Here is a 20,539-nt window from a genome sequence, read left to right on the forward strand (position 1 = left end):
ACACTACTTCACTTATATCAATTTCAATTCAATTCAATTTATTGTGCTTATAGAGCGCCAAAACATAACACATGTATCATGGCGCTTTACAGAATGTAGGCAATCAGAGAAAGAAGGAAAGAAAGGAAGAAAAGGAAAGCAAGAGAGAGGCCCATGGGTAACAGGGGCGAGGAAAAACTCCCTAGAATTGGAGATATATATAGGAAGAAACCTCGAGCAGATCCACGACTCAAGGGCCTGACCCATCTGCCTAGGGTCAGTACATGACAGTAAGGTCTGTATATCAGTCATTTCTATTTATTTGTTCTATTAATCTGTTGACCAAATACAACACAGAGGAAATTGCTGTTATCTTTTGTTTTCTTTATGTAGATTTTGTTTCAACAACTTTATGTTCGAGGGTGTTGTGATGAGGGTTATGGAACGTTGGGAAATCCCATGCAAGTCAATGGAGCGTTCTAATAGCATTGTGGAGAGCCGTGTAATAAATCGTTTTAAAGGGACACCAGGCAAGCCTGATGCTTTTTCTCTACGAAACTCCCCCTTGCTCAGTCTGAATGCCTCCACTGCATTCCTGCATATGTTTATAAAAAAATCTGTAAATATTGTGAACTATTGGCTTTGACTATTTTTGTACCTGTTTTTAAGCTCTTTCTATTTTGTATTATAGTAAGGGAGCCAAAGTCAAAGTTTGGAAAAAAGTAAGAAAACGCCTACATTTTTTGCATTAAATTTATGCAAAATCATATAGAAATGTATGTAATTAGTTTTTTTTTTTACATACATATAGAAATAATGAGTTATTTTTTCAGTGTATGTTGTCAGCACATGTGCTCGGTGTCTCTGGAATGCATTTATTGACAGCCAACCCAACCTGATAACAAATAAAGGGTGCATACACTAAAATGGCCACATTTTTTTCCCCACGATATTTCCGGCAGAACAGACCCTCCAATTATTGGTTCTTGGGGTCAAAGTTAACAGAAAAAACACATAAAAAGTATGACAGACCATGTCAGGTGTAAAAAATTATCCTTACAGCTATTGTTTGCTCATAATATCCAACCACAGTATTTTTCCAATAAATTACACTTGTCACATAGTCTACAGAGTTTGACAACCTGTTCAATTGTTTAATCATCTAAAGACACATAATATGAATGTGGATCACCTCACCTCATTTTCATAATGTTTCTTTTTTTTAACACATCACCTGAGTTTCGTTTCAGAGGAAGTCACATGACTAACGCTCAACAGCTAAGCCTTTCAGAGTGAGATGAGAAAGATAAGTGCTAAAACAGACTACCTGTTCAAACATGCCCTCTCTGGTCTGGCATAAAACCTCTCTTTCTCTCCCTCTCTCTCTCTCTCTCTCTCCCTCTCTCTCGCTCTCTCTCTCTCTCTCTCTCTCTCTCTCTCTCTCTCTCTCTCTCTCTCTTTCTCTCTTGTCTGGCATACAATCCCTCTTTCTCTACACACGCATACAAAATTGCCACTAGGGTTTCAATGGAAATTAACTTAAATTAATATCCCGGCGGGACCCAATCCCAATGCAGCTCTACTCCACACCTCGTTTAGTTAGTGCAGCAGTTTTGTAGTCTGAATTCTTGCTGTTAGCAGAGGGATACCAGCAGAAAGATGAATGTTGACATTTTCCCGTATTGGTGAGTACACCTGGGAAATCTCCCTTATTTTCAATGCTCAAATCACAACACTGCACTGTTGATACACAAGTTGGCAACTGTGTATCAACAACACTCAACAGTTTAACAGTTAAATTTAAACTTTAAACTTTGATAGGACCAACCACATCATGTATAGAGACGTTAGGCGGGCTTAACATAATGATTGATGGCAGAGTTGCAACGGTTTGGCTTGAATTACCTGCTATTTGAAAACAAAGAAGATGTTGCTGTTGATGTTGGTGTTGGCGAACAGAGTGACACGAGTTAAGCTTTTTTTAAGTTGGCAACATTTTGAACTAGCCAATTAGCTCCGCTGGTGGGAAAACAAATGGGAATCATGAGTTGTAGTGCTGTCCTATTGCGTGCAGAGGGAATTTGAAAGACAACAGATTATCCCGCCCCTCGGACTGAGCACTGCCAATGCTGAATGCCAAGACCCTACATTTTAATGTGGGTCTGGCTCATCAGGCTATGTGAAGGGTGTAGTTCATACAAAATCTGGCAACCTGGGAGATGTCAGACTAACAGAAAAAAATGAATGGATCAATGATTTTAAAATGAAGTTTGATGGACATGCAAATTACGGGAGTTTTCCGGGAGAAATAACAAAACGGGAGGGTGCTGGCAGATGACCTGGGAGATGACGCTGATGTCAATCACGGTGGGACCCCACTCCTTTGGGTACCTCCATGCAAGCTGCTTCTACATGCAGGACAACATAATTAGCATTAGAATTAACTAAGCCTGGCTGTTAGATAGATAGATAGATAGATAGATACAGTAGATAGATAGATAGATACTTTATTGATCCCCAAAGGGAAATTAAAGGTCTCAGTAGCATACAGACATCACACACAACATGCACTTACAGCAGAAAAAGTAATATAAGTATATAAATATAAAAATCTCCACTGCACAATAGAGACCGTAGAAGATAAAAAAAAATAGTATTGGAACTCCCCCTATTACCGCCGGTCCTGTATTTCCACCATCTTGTGTGTATGTGTCAGTTAATATCCATTTCTATACAAACCAAGACGGCAGATTCCTAAAGAAACACAAGCACCCACACCATAGGTGTATCTAAATTAGCTATGTTCCAAAAATGATGACATTTTACATTTTATAGCATCTGTGCCCAGGGGATCATAAAGTGATGTGAGGTGACGTGAATTATTGTTTTCTGGGATTTCCACATTTTATGTGGCTCTGGTCTAGGCTAGTCTACATTTGTGTTGGTTTTTGATTTTTTTTTCACAATATTTCCGGCAGAGCAGACCCTCCAATTATTGGTTCTTAGGGTCAAAGTTAACAGAAAAAACACATAAAAAGTATGACAGACCATGTCAGGTGTAAACAATGGTCCTTACAACTATTGTTTGTTCATAATATCCAACCACAGTATTTTTCCAATAAATTACACTTGTCACATAGTCTACAGAGTTTGACAACCTGTTCAATTGTTCAATCATCTAAAGACACATAATATGAATGTGGATAAGTGCTAAAACAGACTACCTGTTCAAACATGCCCTCTCTGGTCTGGCATAAAACCTCTCTTTCTCTCTCTCTCTCTCTCTATTTCTGCGTCAGGAAGGACAAACAGTCCGACGATAGGGCCCAGATGCACAAGCTCAAAGTTCAGTAGGGTAGTTTATTGAAGACTTACAGATAGCAGATGTCCTGTCTATTCTCTTACATGTCAATAAACAAATTCAAAGATCGTAATTCTTGATTTCGCTTACAAACTGACGGTTTTATGCGTTCACTAAACAAAGACTATGGAAATTAAACACCACTTTTCCATCAAAAAGCTTATTGTAAAAGGCATAACTTGTTACATTTAAGAACTAGGTTCGCTAGCTCTGTGTGAAAAATGACTTGATCTGAAAATGTCAAACAATGATGCACCATCCCACAAAATGGTTTGTCTTCAGTATTAGGAAGTTATTCAGTAAGCTTTAACTCAAAACAGTTGTTAGGCTTATGTCATTCTGATCTGTAGAAATGTCCTAGCGGCCATGCCTAAATGTACATATTAGGCTACACATGAGGCCACATTAATTATAGGCTAATATACAGGGGCGTAGCCAGGATTATTTTATAGGGGGGGCCAGCTGGGTCCAGACTTTTAATTGGGGTGGCACTTGGGAATCAAAACTACAATATGAAAACTACTCAAAAAGTTTTGAAGATTAGGATACCCTGTTTTAATAATGGCAATAAATTGTGTAAAGCCAACACTGTTACACAGGTCCATTCACAGACAACCTGAACAGTTTGTTGTCCACTCCAACACATTTTCCATAAATAGGCCAATGCTATAAAAAGTACAGTATGATAATGCACCTTACTTAATCAGTCATATTCAAATGATGTTAACTCAAAGAACAATAATAAATACTACAAATATGGTATGCAGATATTTAATCTTATACTGATGGCAAAACTATATTTCTTTCTGTTATCCACTCCAAGTACTTGGCTGTAACATGGCTCTGAATTAAGACATTAACCCTAGACTGTTTTAAGGGCTTTTTCACTACCTTTAGTTAGAAGCATTTATCCTGATCATTGTAAGTGCCATACACAAACAAGAACAATGAGCCATGAACAAAGTGAAGGGAAAAAGGTGTTTCTTTGTCGAATAAATTGGGATGCAATGTGAGTCTTGAATTGGATGCCATGTAGGAATTTGCTAGGATCTCAAAACCGGATAATGAACATGCTATGCCATAGAAACACATTAGCCTATAGACCCTTTCAAGAGAGTTCCATTATCAGCATCATAATTGGCCCCACAAGACTTCCTTTTTAACATTCCATATGTTATCTTAATGCAGAGGAAGTAGATTGGGGCCCAAATAGAATGTTCAAGCATTGTTTTTGTTTACCTTGTTGAAAGGGTCCATAGCGTTGGATTATGAACATGCTTTGCCACCACACCAACACACAAAAACGTGGGGTAAGTAAGTCGAGCTATATGAAGTTATTATTTTGATGTCACTTCGTCTGTTTTATAACCCAGAAGGAGGTACTTGGTATCAAATGATAGCTCTGTGTCTCCTCTTTCATCTGACATGCGCGGCATATCTATCCGATCACAGGTTCGTGAGTAGGGCCTAATTCAAACGAGAGTAATGGCTGTGCAGCGTTGGTTTTTGTACATGATGTTATTTTGCAGTCACGTTGTCTGTTTTTATAGCCCAGAAGGATCGATATACTTGGTACCAATGGATAGCCCTGTGCCTCCTCTTTCGTCTGATATGCCATATCTATGCGATCACGGGTTCGCGAGTAGCCTAATTCAAACGAGAGTGTGGGTGCGCAGGTGAACTAAATATGATGCAATTTGATTTAATTTCATGATTTTTTGTATTTTCATACTTGATCGCACAGACAAGTGTTTAGTCTCGTTGGAAAGCCCCACTTCTGCTCTGTCACGCAGTTAAGGTTTCATATCGTTGCAATTACCGGAGCAATGTAACAAAGAACTCAGGCAACGCAGCAGCCTGCCTCTGCCTGACCAGCTATGGCAAGAACCACACGCAGTCAGCAAATTATGTTTTTATAAAGTAGCCTAGGCTAGACACTGTTAGCCAACTTTTATTGGAGCCATCCGGAGATATGTGCCTAATATGCTTGCATTTCACCCGAATATTATCAAAATATTTTTGTAACAGCGTTACCGCGGGCATCCGCTTATTTTTGATCAGCCTCACACGTCAATGTCAGAGCCTACCTAACAAGAACAGCCCAACGCAGCTCACTTTGCTATGATTCGTGTCACATTTTAACATTTTATTAACATTTATGTTCCAAGTCATCATCAACTCACCTGTTGTCACTGAGGTTAAGTAAGTAGTAGTCTACTGTCAAGTGTTTTTAACAGATGACTTGAATTGTCCCCTGCTGCTGCTGCACTAGGCCTACTCACGATTTGATTAGAACCGTAGGCTACACTTCCTTTCAAAATACCGTTGAAAACGGCAGCAATCTTTTTTTTTTACTTTTCACTGAACGGAGCTGGGGGGGCCAGCAGGGTGGCCAAGCTTTGACCAGTGGTGGCCGTGCCCCCCCCTGGCCACCACGTAGCTCCGCCCCTGCTAATATACTATAATATTCAGTATTCATTATTGAATGCTTAGCTGGAATGATGTTTCCCTATCATCCTATTTTTAAAGCAGGCATACCTGTGGTCATGTAATTGGGCTACGGGTTTTCTTCAGGAATGGCATGTTTGAACGGGCACTGCACTAGTTAATGTTAATGCCGCCACTTCGACAATTAGACGTCAATGTCTAAGTAACGGCATGTCGGAATAGCAGCATGTAACCCACACCCAACCGGTGTAGCCAAACCCTCAAGCCTTCTGATTTTGGACAGACTGTTCTCTCACTCTCAACTCTTCATTTCTGAGACACATCTCTTTGTACTTTTACTTCACATTCCTTTGTTGTTCTCTCAGTCATCAGACGGATTTGCTCGGCTCTAAGGCGATTGCAGAGGAATGAGTGACTCTAAGGTAAGATGGATCACGGCCTAAATGGTGATACATATTGAGTGGAGATGTTGTGTTTGTCTGTTGAGTGAAGGATGTTCAGTGCAGAGTGCTCCATTGATACGCACAATATAATCTGTTGAACAAATACAACATCGAGGAAATTGCTGTTTTCTTTTGTTGTCTTTATTTAGATATTCTTTTAACAACTTTATCTTCGATGATGTTGTGTTGAGGGTTGTGGATAAAAAAGGTTGATGTTAATTGATTATTATCACCCCAATGATCTAATGCAGTGTTTCCCAAAGTCTGGGTCGCGACCCACGGGTGGGTCGCAGGAGATTTTATTTGGGTCGCCAGCACAATTTATGTTGTGTTATAGGCCTAACTGATACCATTTGTCATTTGATACCAGGAAAGCTAACAGTTTTCTATTAGGATGTAGATTGTTAACTACCACAGTCACGGTTTTGTCATAAAAGCTCATGAAACTGGCGCATGAAACGAACGCATCGCAGAGGGGGTGCCAGCATGAATATCTACCTCTCAAAATGAAACCGTTCTGTGGGGCGCCTGCCATGTACCTCGCAGTTGCAAACTGCAAGGGACATGAATCCGCCTATTTGCACGAACATTAATAGATACCAGCTCCTCAACTTTACCGATTAAAATCTAGTGACCGTGCTGTCAACTAAAGCAGACATCCATAGACCGGACATAAGGCCATTCAATTTGCATACAGATTCGATTGCAGATGCAATCTTTAAAGTTAATAGCAACCTCCTCACTTATTTCTGATTTAAAATGCACAACAGCGCAAACGCCTCTTGTTGTGATATAACTACTATACAATATAATATAATACAACAATACAATATAACGACTTGAGTTATTTGCTGTTTACATTGGAATTGACGTCCACAGTGTTATGGACCCATTTGTCTGCAACGCAACGTAGCCTACAACATTTTTTCTTTAGAAATACAGGAACAGCTTACTATGCTGATGAATGACGACTGCGCAAGATGCGAGAATTTCCCCTACTCTCGGATGCGCATTAAAACGTATCTTTTCAGTAGTCATTTCCAACTTTTCACGCTGATGGTGCTCAAAATGCAACACAACCGTGTTCAAAGCAGGGATCCTATAGCAATGTATGGTTGGGGGAGGCATAGAAAAGTTGGAGAACCTGTGGCCTAAAACAATATTGGGGGTTGCAGGGTAGATTTGAAGTGAAATGGGTCGCGATGGTCTGTCATTTTTAAAAAGTGGGTCGCCAGAAAAAAATGTGAGATATGTTCATTCATTACTGCTCACTCGACCAAGTTTTAAGTGATGCTACATTTACTCTGATACTAGTGAGAATGTTCGGTTTAAAGGGAAGTATGTCGATGTTTGTGTGTGGATGTGTGTGTTTTTAAAACTAAAAAAGAAACATTACAACATCATCTTAGACATTAGACCTAGATGTTCACTGTTTGCATCACCACAGGTATCAGGTAGATGTAGTGTGTTGGTCCAGTTTGTTGTGTAATTTCAAATAAGATTGAAAATGCTCAGTTTGTTGCGGGTCCCTTTGCTGTGCCCATGCAACTTGTTTATGACACTGAAAGGGCGCATCAGGGGCGAAGCCAGAGGGGTGGCTCCGGGTGGCACAGGCCACCCTTGAGATTCGATTGGCCACCCCCAAATCCTAGTCTACGATTGGCCATTAACATGCACTGGCAGGACCTTTCTTGATGCACTTGCAACAGTTTGAAGTGTCAGACGTCAGGAATGTAAGTGGCAAACACGCTTGCCTTTATTGGCCTACAGGCTACTGCTTGTGCTAACACGCAAATATATATATTTACCTATTGCATCTGCCAGTGCCTATTTATCTAATCACACACTTAAGTCACCGACATTTGCTAGGTCATGAAGTGTTAACTGTAGGCTAGGCCTATACTTTTGTAAAAGCGTTTAATGACAATAATGTCCTAACAATAATGTCCTATCAATAATGTGCTATCAATAATGTCCTGACAATAATGTCCTAATGAGAGTGTTTCTACTTATCTCAATAAGGGAAAAAAAATTAAGTTGAGTACAAATATGTCTTCTGAAGGCCTAAACAGAGCCCAGCCAAAAACTCCAATAACATTTTGATCAACTTTTAGGGACAGCTATGACATTGCAGGATCATCCAGACCAAATGTGACGTACTGCCAAATATTTTTGGTAAAACCAATAACCTACTTTTGGTGATGTCATTTAGGGCTGGGCGATATATCGGTATTACGACTACGACCGATATATTTTTGAAAACGATATGTAGTTTAGACAATATCGTAATACCGGTATTATGTCAAATAATGGGCCATTTTATCAAAGCCACTTGCTCTTCTGTGTTCAGACCATTCAGATAGCCGCAGCTCTGCTCAACTGCGCCCCTTGCGTGTGCACGTTCTCCCTCGCAGCACTACAAACTTTCAAACATGAAGGACACTGAGTCAGATTTTGTTTACCTTGATCAGAGGTTGGTGCTGATGCCTATTCCGTCGGCACATAAACGGCTAGACGAGAATTCTCGTTGTGAAATCAAAATTCCACTGGAGCTCCAAGCGGTTTTGTACACGCAGATTTAAGTTACAACACTGTTTAGCAGCTACAGCTCTTCGACTCACGGTAAAATGTCATTTTTGGTACATAGCCTAGCTAATTTAAATACACTGATGAATGCTTGCGTTTAGCGACAGTAGCAGATCTAAAGTCCTCAGGGAGACAACCTAAATGCTGATTTTATTAAGAGGATATGCACGCGACTCGCGAGCAGTTAGGGCATCATTTTTTATGATTCCTGAAACCCCATTCAATCGTGCATAGGGATTTTTCTTACGAACCGGAACATGCAGAAATGAACGCATACAAAACGACGGTAGCGTCTATCACACTCTTGATGAGTGACTCAGTTACGTTGTTTAAGTAGCCTAATTTTTAAAAACTTTTTTTGTTGTTGATAGCAACATGTCTAGACCATCATAATCTACATGTGCTTGTCATCTAGGCCCTATCAAACCCTTACAGGTAAAAAAAACTGCATTGTGTGACAAAACTGCAGGTTTTTTCAATATTGTTGTGCCCAAAGTAGCCTATTGCATTGTGCAGTACAATGTAGGCCTGCGTTGTCAGTCAGGGTCAACTTTTGGTCTTTTGTTATTTGCACAGCTTTATCAGAGAAACTGTAGCCTATGCCTATTGTAGGCCTATGTTATTGTTTACACTTTTTTGCACAGCTCTGTTAGAGCAGTCTGAAATTAATATTAAAACTGGCTGTGTTGTCATAATTGTTGTGTTGAGTGAATATATGAAGCACTTCGCTCTTTCTGTTTGAAATATCAATATCGTATCGATATCGTATATCGCCAATTAGCCCCAAAATATCGGGATATCAGTTTTGGTCCATATCGCCCAGCCCTAATGTCATTATAAAAGTGCAAAACAATGAATTCAGCACTGACTTGTAATTTGCCCAGAGTTGTTGTGATAAGAATATTGAGATTCAGGCAGATAACATGTAGGTTGCCCACATACACAATACACTCAAGTTTCTTGAGAACTTTAGTCATCCAATTCGAACACATGGAACTGGTTATGTGGTTGCCCCATGTATTGCCTAAAGCAAAACGTTGAACATTTTATTTAATTAATAATTTGCCCAGACTTGTTGTGATTATGTTGTGAATATTGAGATTCAGGAAGATGATCCAGTGCACGATGAGTAACTTGTAGGTTGCTCACACACACAATATACCCCCTCTCATACCAGCCTCAAGTTTCTTGAGAACTTTAATGATCAGTTTTTTGAGAACTTTAATCATCCAATTGGAACACATGGAACCAGTTATGTGGTTGCTCCGCAACATTGCTCAATCTGGGCATGCATTGACGATGTCAGAGACTTGTCTCCACTTTGTACCGCTTGACAAGTTCAGTTGTGACTTTTTGAGTGCATCTCTGATACAGTGTTTAGGCTGTGAGATGTAACAGACAGGTCAGCATAGTTCATCTGTTGACTGTTTGCAGGTTATAGCATGTCTCGTAGGCAGAGAAAAACTGAAAAACTCAAACACTGTTCACTTAATCAACTGGAATAGATTAGATAGCTATGAAAGGTTTGCAAAGTGATATCATGCTCCTTTTAAAGAGTATGTTGGTACTTTCAAAATAGAAGAATACAGGTGATTTTGATACATGGTGTGGCTATGTATTTTATAGATGATTTTGATACATTTAAAATAGAGCAGCCAGGCAGCTACAGTGCTACACTCTGTTGGCTGCAGTGCTACCTACACTCTCAGAAAAGAAAGTACAGAATTGTACTTTTAAAGGTACAAAGGCTCGTCGCTGGAGCAGTACCCTCAAGGGTACAGAGTTTGTACCTTTCAACCGGGTACATATTTGTACCCTTAAAGTTTGTACCCTTTGGTGGTAAATATGTACCCTAAGGTACAAACTTGTACCTTTATGTAATGGATCAAAATGGTACCCTTGGAAAAGGAACAAATATGTTGATTTCAGGGTACTGCCCCAGCGACAAAGAATTTTGTACCTTAGTGTGGCAAATGTGTACCCCAAGACAACATGAAACAGTATACAGTTTGAACATGCACATTTACTAACATTTTCACAATTTCAATATGGTGTAATACAATAAATTATTTTCCATCTAATTCCAAACATCACATTAATAATTAAAATGTGTCTGAAAAAAATTTTTATGGCCTGGTTTAACATGGATCAACTTTGAATGCAGGTGTGTGAATCATAAAACACTGTAACTTTTCAGAGTGAATGGAGAGGACAATACATGTCTTTCAGTGTGGTGTAATGAATCGTACAGCAACATTTCAGCAAACAAGTGAGCAATTAGCTAGAAAAAAAGCACACAATGCAATGTTACAATGTTCCCTCATTCCAATCCATACAAATAGGTGGAATAAGGTGTGCCGTTAAAAAAGGCAGAGTCTTTAATAATTAACTTTAATATGTTTGTTTATTTGTATTAGCATTTTATTCAAATACAAAGAAATTTTATGTGAGAGTAAGGTATTTGTGTTTTTTTGTCCTTCAATTTATGAGTTTGGTGTTTGGTGCCTGGTTTCCCTAATGTATTTGTGCTAATTTCATATCTTGAGCCTGTTTATCTGGATGTTTTGCCTCATGCCACCCTTGAATTAATCAGTGTCTCACTAGTGCCACCCTTGATAAAAATGTGTAGAATCGCCACTGAAGGCAAGAGGCGAGAACATGCTTTTTAGACTTCCAGGGAGCATACAAAGCATGACAAAAGTGGTAAGAAAGAGTGGTATATTGCTTGCTGCACGCAGTTTCTAGGCAGGCAGAACTATTTAAACTAGAATGCATGTCAGAGGAACTGCAAGAGTGGGCTTGATCAAGTGGTTACTAGGGTCACCATGGGCGGACTGGCCATCTGGCATACTGGGCATTTTCCCTGTGGGCCGACGCACCTTGTGGGCCGATAGAATAGGCTATAATTTAATCATTTTGGCCAACAATCGGCCCAAAGGAAGGACAATCAAATTGGTTACATTTTCATATTGACACTGGGCTGATCCAATTACAACTTACGTCAGGCCCCACCCCTCCCATTTTGGCTCAGAGCCAGGATTATGTGAGTGCATCTAAAGTTAATCGATGTAGCCTACACGAAATTGCGGCGGGTGCCGGTAGTGACAATTGTGCAAAATAACACCAATGTAGAAGCTACAATATCATATATCAAAAATACAATATTGTTGGGGGCGCTGTGGCGCAGCAGGCTACAGTGCCCGTACCATGTACGGGTCTGAGTGCCCATGGGGACCCAGGTTCGAATCCGACCTGCGGTCATTTCCCGATTCCCACCCCATCTCTCTCTCCCACTCACTTCCTGTCACTCTTCACTGTCCTGTCAAATAAAGGCAAAAAAAGCCCAAAAAAAAAATACAATATTGCAAGTAGGCTAGTCAGCAACATGTTGAAGTTCGTTGAGTTTGAACGAGGAGATGTAGGCAAGCATACAGAGCAGAGGGACATTGAGCAGGTGGTGGAGTGTAGAGCTACATGATAACAACTCAGTGGTGGAGCAGGTAGGCTATGTGTGACATGCCATGCTGACGATGATGATTATGATGACTTATTAATTGCGATATTGTAGGCTAATGATATGGTAGGCCTAATGGTAGTAAGGTCGTGCTGTGATTATAATAACAAATAGCGCTACTTAAATTTTCTAAATGAATGATTGGCAAACCAGGACAGCAAAAGAGTGTCAAACAGACATTAACGTTGCTTTATGATCTCTGAAAATAGTTATTTGCGACGTAGCTTAAGTAGGATGGCCTATTAGGGAATCTTACTTTTTCTACTTTTTCTTTATTTTTTAATAGGCCTTTATCACGGCAGCTGAAGCAGGGCTGTTCAGTTTCCTGTTGGCAGGCAAACCACAGGTGTTCCTAAAACATTAACGAGGCCTCTGGTTGAAGTAACTGTGGCCGAATCTGACACTTAATTGCTGTGCTCACACAGGAGCAGGGCTGTTCACTTCCTACTTCGGCTGCCGTGATAAAGGCCTATTGCGTTAATTGTTGGTCAGATTGATCAGTTTCCGTGCTGGTTAGTCTCTCAAAGTAGAGCGTTGGGTTCTGGGTTATCATGGTAAAGATGAGCTAAAAGTAGAGCGTTGGGTTCTGGGTTATCATGGTAAAGATGAGCTAAAAGACAGTAGACTGACGGAAATGTAGGCTACGAAACATCAAGTCCTTTTCATGCACAAGCCAACATAACCTATACGATAGGCTACTGGAAGCATGGGCGGATTATGAACTCTCGGTCCCCTGGGCCCAGATGTGGGCCCCCACTTATTGTCGTATATGTGGGAGGGGGGGTTTGGGGGTCCTCCCCCATAAATGTTTTAATTAGTTTGATGTGATTTCCTGTATTCTGGTGCATTTTGGGGATGGCCAATACTAAATTCAATCAGATTCATAGCCTACATCCTGATTTGTTGATATTAAAACAATGATTCCATGCAAAGGCATGGGCTTCAGGGCCCCCTGACCCTTTGGGCCCCTGGGCTTGGGCCCGGTAGGCCCGTGCAGTTATCCATCCCTGACTGGAAGACATTAAAGATAATTAGTTCATGTAGCTATACTGTTCCAAAATGTACCAGCAATGTAGGTAGGTAGTATAGCCTACAGGAATAAAATATTTCCAGCAACAGCCCTGTTTATTTCGTGTTGTTTCAGTTGTCCTACAGTGATAGCCAAATTACATTAATGTCTACGACAATCTAAGTAATTTAACTCTTTACACATAGGCTTCAGTAATTGTTTGGTGCTGCTGTCAATTGAGCATTGTAGGCTATAGTTTAAATGTAGCCTATTGAATAATTTGAAATGATACTTTGAATTCAAGCAGAAACTCTTCTTTAATAATTCCTTGTATAGCCTACTTGAATATGGAGATCATGTGCTCCATGGCTCTGATCAGTCAGAGTGAGAGCCAATGAGGCTACATCACTTTCAGTGCTCCATGACAGTTGAAAATATATGCATATTTACGGGTAATGCAAAGATTTTGTATTTAATTAGGTGTGCCCGACCGATTTGAGGGCCGCTTAGGCCAAATATGCCAGGGCCGATTTTTGGTCCCAGTCCACCCCTGAGGGTCACGATAAAGTGGTGGTTGCTATGTTGTTGCTAGGGTAGTTAAGATGGTTGCTAGGGTACATAAGGTGGTTGCTATGGTACATATGGTGGTTGCTATGGTGGTTGTAAGGGTCACATCATAATTGGGGTTTCTGGGTTCTATGGTAATTAAGATAGTTGCTAGGGTGTTGCTAGGATACATATGGTGGTTGCTATGCAAAATAACAAGGTTGCTAGGGTGGTTGCTAGGATACATATGATGGTTGCTATGCTAAATAACGTGGTTGCTAGGGTAATCATGTTGGTTCCTATGGTGGTTGATAGGGTCACATTATAGTGGTGGTTGCTAGGGTAATTAAGATGATTACTCGGACATTGCTAGGATACATATGGTGGTTGCTATGCTAAATAATGGGGTTGCTATGCTGGTTGCTAGGGTTAAAGCCAAACCATGTGTATACAGGTTTGCACTTTCATATTATAGAGATATTGCTTATTACACAACTGGATGTGAATAACTTTTTTTTTCTCTGGGGGCCGCCTAAATCCTGCTGCAGGCCTGATCTGACCCTCGGGCCTTATGTTTGACACCCCTGCTTTAGGTCGTCTTCATCTTTGTATGAGCTAGAAATAAGCAATCTGGCATGGCAATTTTAAACCAGCTTACCCAATACCCATACTCAGATTTAAGACTCAATAGAATTGAGACAGTCAACACATAACACTGGCTTTAGTGTCAAATCAGACTGAGAGCGCAAGGATACAAATGTATGAACAGAGGTAGACAAAAATCAGTGTAAATCAATCAAAGTATGGCTTCTTGGAGAAAAAAAATGGAACATTGAACGCTTTCCATTTATAGGCTATTAATTAATCTACATGTAAAAGCCTAAAGCAAAATGCAAAGCCAGGAAATATTTTGCTTGGTCCTGTTCAACCAGTATCAGCTGTCGGCATTCTGCAATGTAGGCTAGGTCTGTAAGCAAATCAAGAATGTAGGTCTGCAGGCAAATGAGAAGAATGATAAGTGCAATGCCACTCCATACAAGCCTTTTGATAAATATGATTTTATAGTTATATTCTGTACTGTATGTTGTACTTCACATCCAGCATAGAGAAATGTCAAAACGGTGTAATTAATTGAGTGTATTGTTTTCAGCACAGCAGGTACCCAAAATACTATTAAATGTAGAGCTGGAAAAGAGTTTTATAACGATGAAAAACCATTTGTCTGTGAATAAAACTGAGGGAGATACATTAATTCAAAGTCATAGTCCCCCCTAATTCATTCAAATATTAGGCCTAACTTCCCTTAATATTGATCCAAAACACATGCAGTTTCATTTTCATGACTTTGTTATGTCCGAATCATCAGCATTCCCAGTTTCATTCAAATCTGAGGTGATGCAGTTCTAAAGTGTGATGATTTCACACAGAATGACCCGGCTATATAACAGGGCAGCGAAAAGTAACATTTTACAAGATATATTGTGCATTTTACTAAAACCACGCTCTTCTTTTTCTTTTTCCATTCACAGCCACAATAATGGCAATGATTTTACTGAATTGCTAGCCAGGTTCGGCCTCTGGGGACACAGAAACAGAGACATTCTGGCCAAACCCACACAGAAAACATGTCTGAACCCAAGTACTGCATGTTGATTTTGAACGCTATTGATTCACTACGGTCTAGTAAAACCAAACCAGACTTTAAGAAGATATGTGGAAGGGTAAAGAGACACGGGTTAAACCCAGATCGCACCCATGCAGAACTGGAGAAACTGGTCCAAGAACAAAAGGTAGTAATCATAGACAGCGACAACGGCTCCATCTCTTACCGGAACGCCGCAGATTTGCTGAGGAAACGCCAGAAAAAGAGTGAGCTCACACCAGACTGCAGTAGCGGCAGCGGCGATTCACAAGGCAAACACGCCAACGACAACGGGGACAGCATAGACAGCTTCATGGAGGAAGAGGAGTTTGAAGACAAGGAACCTGAGCCTACGGGGGCGATGCAGAACTTTCATCCCCAAACCCCAGTCCAATCCCTAGCCACAGCCACTGTGCCAGAAGATACAGAAGGTTTCGCCACACGTAAGACACACACACACACACACACACACATTGACCACAGCTGTGCCGTACACATGCATACAGACAAACCAACACTCAGCATGTATCAGGGGCATGTTCACCTTTCACAGGGAAGAACAGGAACAGGTGATCACATCCTGCACAAGCTATGCTGCAGCAGGTGCTTAACACCGGTTAAGATGGGCTAGAGTAGGCTACAAACGATGACTGTCTTACTGGCTTATCCAGATAACTTCAGGAGTAACGGCTGAGTTCTAAAGAAACTAGAGATATTTTTTTATTATCGTTCACTTTTATTATCATTCACTTTTCACCACAAGAGCTGCTCGTTATATGTTCCATCAACCTGCTGAGAGAGAGGGAGAGAGAGAGGGAGGGAAAGAGAGAGAGAGAGTGAGAGAGTATTAACTATTTTAAAATTTTCATGCTGGGCATATTACATGATTACACTGAAGAGACTGGAATGGGAGACATACTGTATTATTTGATCTTATGCTGTATTCTAATTGTATTGTACTATAATCCATTGTAAATACGTTATGTCAGGTCTCATATAGTGATGAGATAAGCCAATATGCCAGTATACTGTTTTACTGCTGTTTTAGCTGTGCTCGGTCATGTAGTCTATGATGAATAATCTCCATTTCTGTCCTAGAAGAGTCTGAAGGTGTGTCTGGAGTGGGCGCCTCCTCGGTAGTAAAGAGTGAGTATATGAGCTCAACGTCTACCTGCTATTCCTGAGCACCTAATTAATTGCACACAGCACCACTGTATGGGAAGCAAGAGAGAGACAGTATTGGTTTCATGCATTGAATATCTCTACATTTAGTACATCTACATGCTAAGAATATGACACACGTTTTGACCACAGACAAAGCTAAAGGTGAAGATATCTATCTCCTGTTACTAGATCAGCAGGTAAGACAGGAGGTTTGTTTCATGCAGTGTGTGGTTTGGATGAGCCAGACGAACAGCACATGCGTGAAACAAACATGGAACTTGCATCACAATAAATGAGGATACCCATAAATAAATCTGATAAGAAGTTTAATTGACAGAAATTAATTTTGTGTGTGTATCATCTAGAAACTACAACAGAGTCTTTCTTAGCAGCCCATCGGTGGTTCTCACAGCTGCTGTAACCTACAGGTTAGCTTTGGGGTTAGTGAGTGCGCGCCTGCACGTGTATGGACGTACGCACTGTGCGTACCATCAGGCAACTGTGTGCGGGCGTGCATGCGGAGAGGGAGGGGGGCACATTCCGATTTTGTGCCCAGGGCCCATGGTCATGATAATCCGGCCATGGTTGTATGTACTCCGGAGTTACCCCTCAAGCTAAAATTACCCTCAATGATGCAGCTAATTTTAAGATCCAGGTGTATATGGTTTTACCCTGAGTGACACATGCAAGGTGTATGATAAAGAATAGCTTAATGCTAGCCTATAGTCTATGGTGAGGATATTGGCTATTTGCAACCTGCATGTCTTTATAGCAACAGGAAAACAGATACTTCAATTACCTTAGCCTAGAGAGCAGCAAAGTGGCCCATGGTTGTACATAATGTAATTTTAATTTAATTCACACATTCAAATGAATTCTAGGATATAAGCTTGGTGTATTATTGATTGGTGTATTATTGATGTGATATTTTAATATTGGTGTATTATTGATGTGATAGAGCAGCTCTGATCTTTCCATAATCTTCAGTGTCGGTTACCCCCCCCCCCCCCCCAACATTCTAAATCAATTGTATGCACCATATTGCTATGTAGCATAGTAATGTTATACACTATTTCAAAGCTTTCACTGTCTTGGGAATCGAAAAATGACAATTTATTATGTCTCAATTACATTCCATGAGAGAGATCCAAAATGCCCCCCCCCCCCCCCCCCCCCTCCGCTTTTGGTGCTAGCCTGACTTCTGGCTGCAGTGTAGCTGCAGCACAATAAGTAGATGCAACATATTGGGTACTGAAATATTCACAAGAATCCATAGAAATTGAATATTTATGTTGTATTATCCAACATTAGTTGTACAGATATATAGTCTATCTTATACACACTCATTGAACCAACAAAGTAAATGCAAAAATAGAGACTTTTTGGTAATTATTCCATATTTTGTGTAGTCAGTCTATATCAGAACACCTGACATACAATCTAAATAGTCCACAAGAAACCTCAACGTGTTACCTTTCATTTGAGACCATGATTATGCTTCTGCACAAAGGGGTTCATGTGCAGTAAGCATTTGATTGTCAGTATGCATTTTGGATAACAAAAAGTCCTATGGGGAGTTTCCATAGGCATTTTGCAAAATGCATGAACATACCTTGGCATATAATGGTCTAAAGCACTCATATTTTCATTCTATATTGATCTACTTTTGCACACAGCTTCACAAGACCTGGTGCTTGGGCTCAGTTATGTTTCTAAGTCCATTCATGTGACCTAGAGGGCTGAATTGTGGTCAGTTCAGAGATGCCTGTAATCCGGCAGAAAGAAAAAACTATAGTCTAGCCTCTGTAACTCTGTGTGAGTACATCACACAGTTATTTGTGACTGTTTCCTATGAAAACTACAGGTTCTCAGCTTTCTATAGAGGTCCGACATTTGATGGTAGGCCCCAAAAGAGGTGGGAACAATGCCCTTGTAAATAGGCACAGTGCAATTTCAGGCAAAAACTTGAAATTTGTATTGAGATCCATGTGGTTAAACTTCATCTGTGGAAAAACTAAGATAATACAGACATAAAGTGCCCTGTATTGGCTAATAAGAAAACTTTTGAAGACACAGCAACTGAGATCAAGGTAAAAGAGGTGAAAATGCAAAATGCAGCAATTGTACACAGTTTCAAGCCCATAACATTTTTTGTCACATTCTGCAATCATCTCCTCACAACCTGCTAGCTGCTTATCCCGTGAGTACACTGTAAAACAACTCGGTCTCTGTAGGCAACCCATGCTCCGAAAACTGGAAACAAATACAATTTGGGGCAGCCTGTCCCCCAAACAAAAAACAAAAGTAGAGTTTCTCTAGGAATGCAGGAGGGAGGGGTGAGCTACCTCTCTGATGTTTCTTTTTTTTTTTGGTCCTTGATTAAAATGTACTGTAATGTACGGAGCCCCCCGGGTGACATGGGGGAAAAAAAACATGAGTTAGAAAAAAAAAAAAAAGTAGTGGGGGGAAAAAAACATGAGGAAGAAAAAAAAAAAACGATGCACTTTTGCGGGATCTCATTGCGGGATCTCGCAAAGTTTTGCGAGATCTCGCAAAAAGTTTTGCGAGATCTCGCAAAACTTTTGCGAGATCTCGCAAAACTTTTTTTCTACTTTTGGAACTTGCTGGGCTTCCTACTTGACCCCAATAGGCCCACAAACCACTACCGCCAGATGGCAATCGTATCATGATACTATGATTGCTCTATCACTGTTGCGTGTTGTGGGTTTTCTGGACACATTACATAGGCCTATGACACGGGAGGGAGAGGGAGACACCTGCGTGCAGACACGCACACACGCAGGCGCGTAGCAAGCGTGGGGGATGTGGGTGTTATAATGTACACAGTTTTGCTGGAACACGATTATATCCCCCACACTTTTTGTCAGATTAAATTGAAAGTAAAATATGGAAATAAACGCTCCCGTAAAGAGTTGGAACCGTATCTATAACGAACACACAGAGACACAAATAGGTCTGTTGATTGAACGGTCATCCAGCCAATCACACCAAGTTAGGTGAAGAACCAGAGCCGCTCTGATCAAATTCAAAGTGTACGTCTTTCAAGGCTGCTGCTTGGGTCTGCATTGTAACGTCTGCAGTGAGCAGATTTCAGATAGAATTGAAATGATAATTGTTACCGCATTATGCTAATTTAGTAAACCAAAATTCACTGTCTGACTGACAGTTTTTGCCACAATGCAGGGAGTCAAAGTGAAAGCGGGGTGCGTGCACCAAGGCACATGTTTCTGCAGGAAAACCTTTGGCTTCTCAGAGCATTATGCTTTCTCTGCCTATGATCTGCAGCTTTTCTCAAACTATGGGCCTCCTCAACAATGAACCTACTACTGCTCCACGTAGCCGCGAAATTAAGTTATGCCCGGTGCTTCACACATCTGCTCATTTGCAGCATACTGTAGTGAATGGCTACTTGCGAACGTTGTGGATTACTTGCGAACATTGTGGATTACTTGCGAACACTGTGGATACTTGCGAACTCTGTGGATTAGGCTACTTGCGGACTCTGAATTATCTCTGGACACTTACGGTCAGTCTCATAACGCTCCAGGCTGGAGCTGCTGTACGGACTAAACCAGTACTTTCTCAAAGCCGGTCATAGGACCCTGTGATCTAGCTCAGTATATTGATTGCCTTGTTATTGCAGTCTAGTGGGGCCTACTGTGTTAATGGCCAGTCCCTTCCCCTAGTTTAACTCGGCCATAGCGAGGGCTAGTTTAAGCGGGTTGTATGAATGCGGGGTGGTTGTGTGTGGGAGGTAGTGGTGTATTAATTACTTCTTGTGAATAAACTGTGAAAAGTAAATCCCGAGTTGTGTGTGTGTGTGTGT

General features: G+C 40.7%; 1 protein-coding gene across 6 annotated transcripts in view; it reads left to right on the forward strand.

The window, feature by feature from the left end:
- Positions 1-209: 209 nt before the first annotated feature.
- LOC143124420 (uncharacterized) overlaps positions 210-20,539 on the forward strand; it is a 60,597-nt gene continuing 40,267 nt past the window's right edge. For 3 of the 6 annotated variants that reach the window (XM_076285972.1, XM_076285935.1, XM_076285979.1), the window contains exons 1-5: positions 210-1,664; positions 4,591-4,650; positions 6,154-6,210; positions 15,416-15,971; positions 16,627-16,674. In XM_076285972.1, the coding sequence (XP_076142087.1) occupies positions 15,512-15,971; positions 16,627-16,674 (508 nt within the window). In that variant the 5' untranslated portion in view covers positions 210-1,664; positions 4,591-4,650; positions 6,154-6,210; positions 15,416-15,511. Of the gene's footprint in view, positions 4,651-6,153; positions 6,211-15,415; positions 15,972-16,626; positions 16,675-20,539 lie in introns of all 6 variants that reach the window. The other 3 variants (XM_076285962.1, XM_076285943.1, XM_076285954.1) reach the window with 3 other exon arrangements.

The sequence above is a fragment of the Alosa pseudoharengus genome, unplaced genomic scaffold (assembly GCF_046254945.1).
Source record: "Alosa pseudoharengus isolate Yale_2024_CS ecotype anadromous, Long Island Sound unplaced genomic scaffold, YU_APseudo_1.1 YU_APseudo_1.1_scf_1, whole genome shotgun sequence".
Taxonomy (NCBI): domain Eukaryota; kingdom Metazoa; phylum Chordata; class Actinopteri; order Clupeiformes; family Clupeidae; genus Alosa; species Alosa pseudoharengus.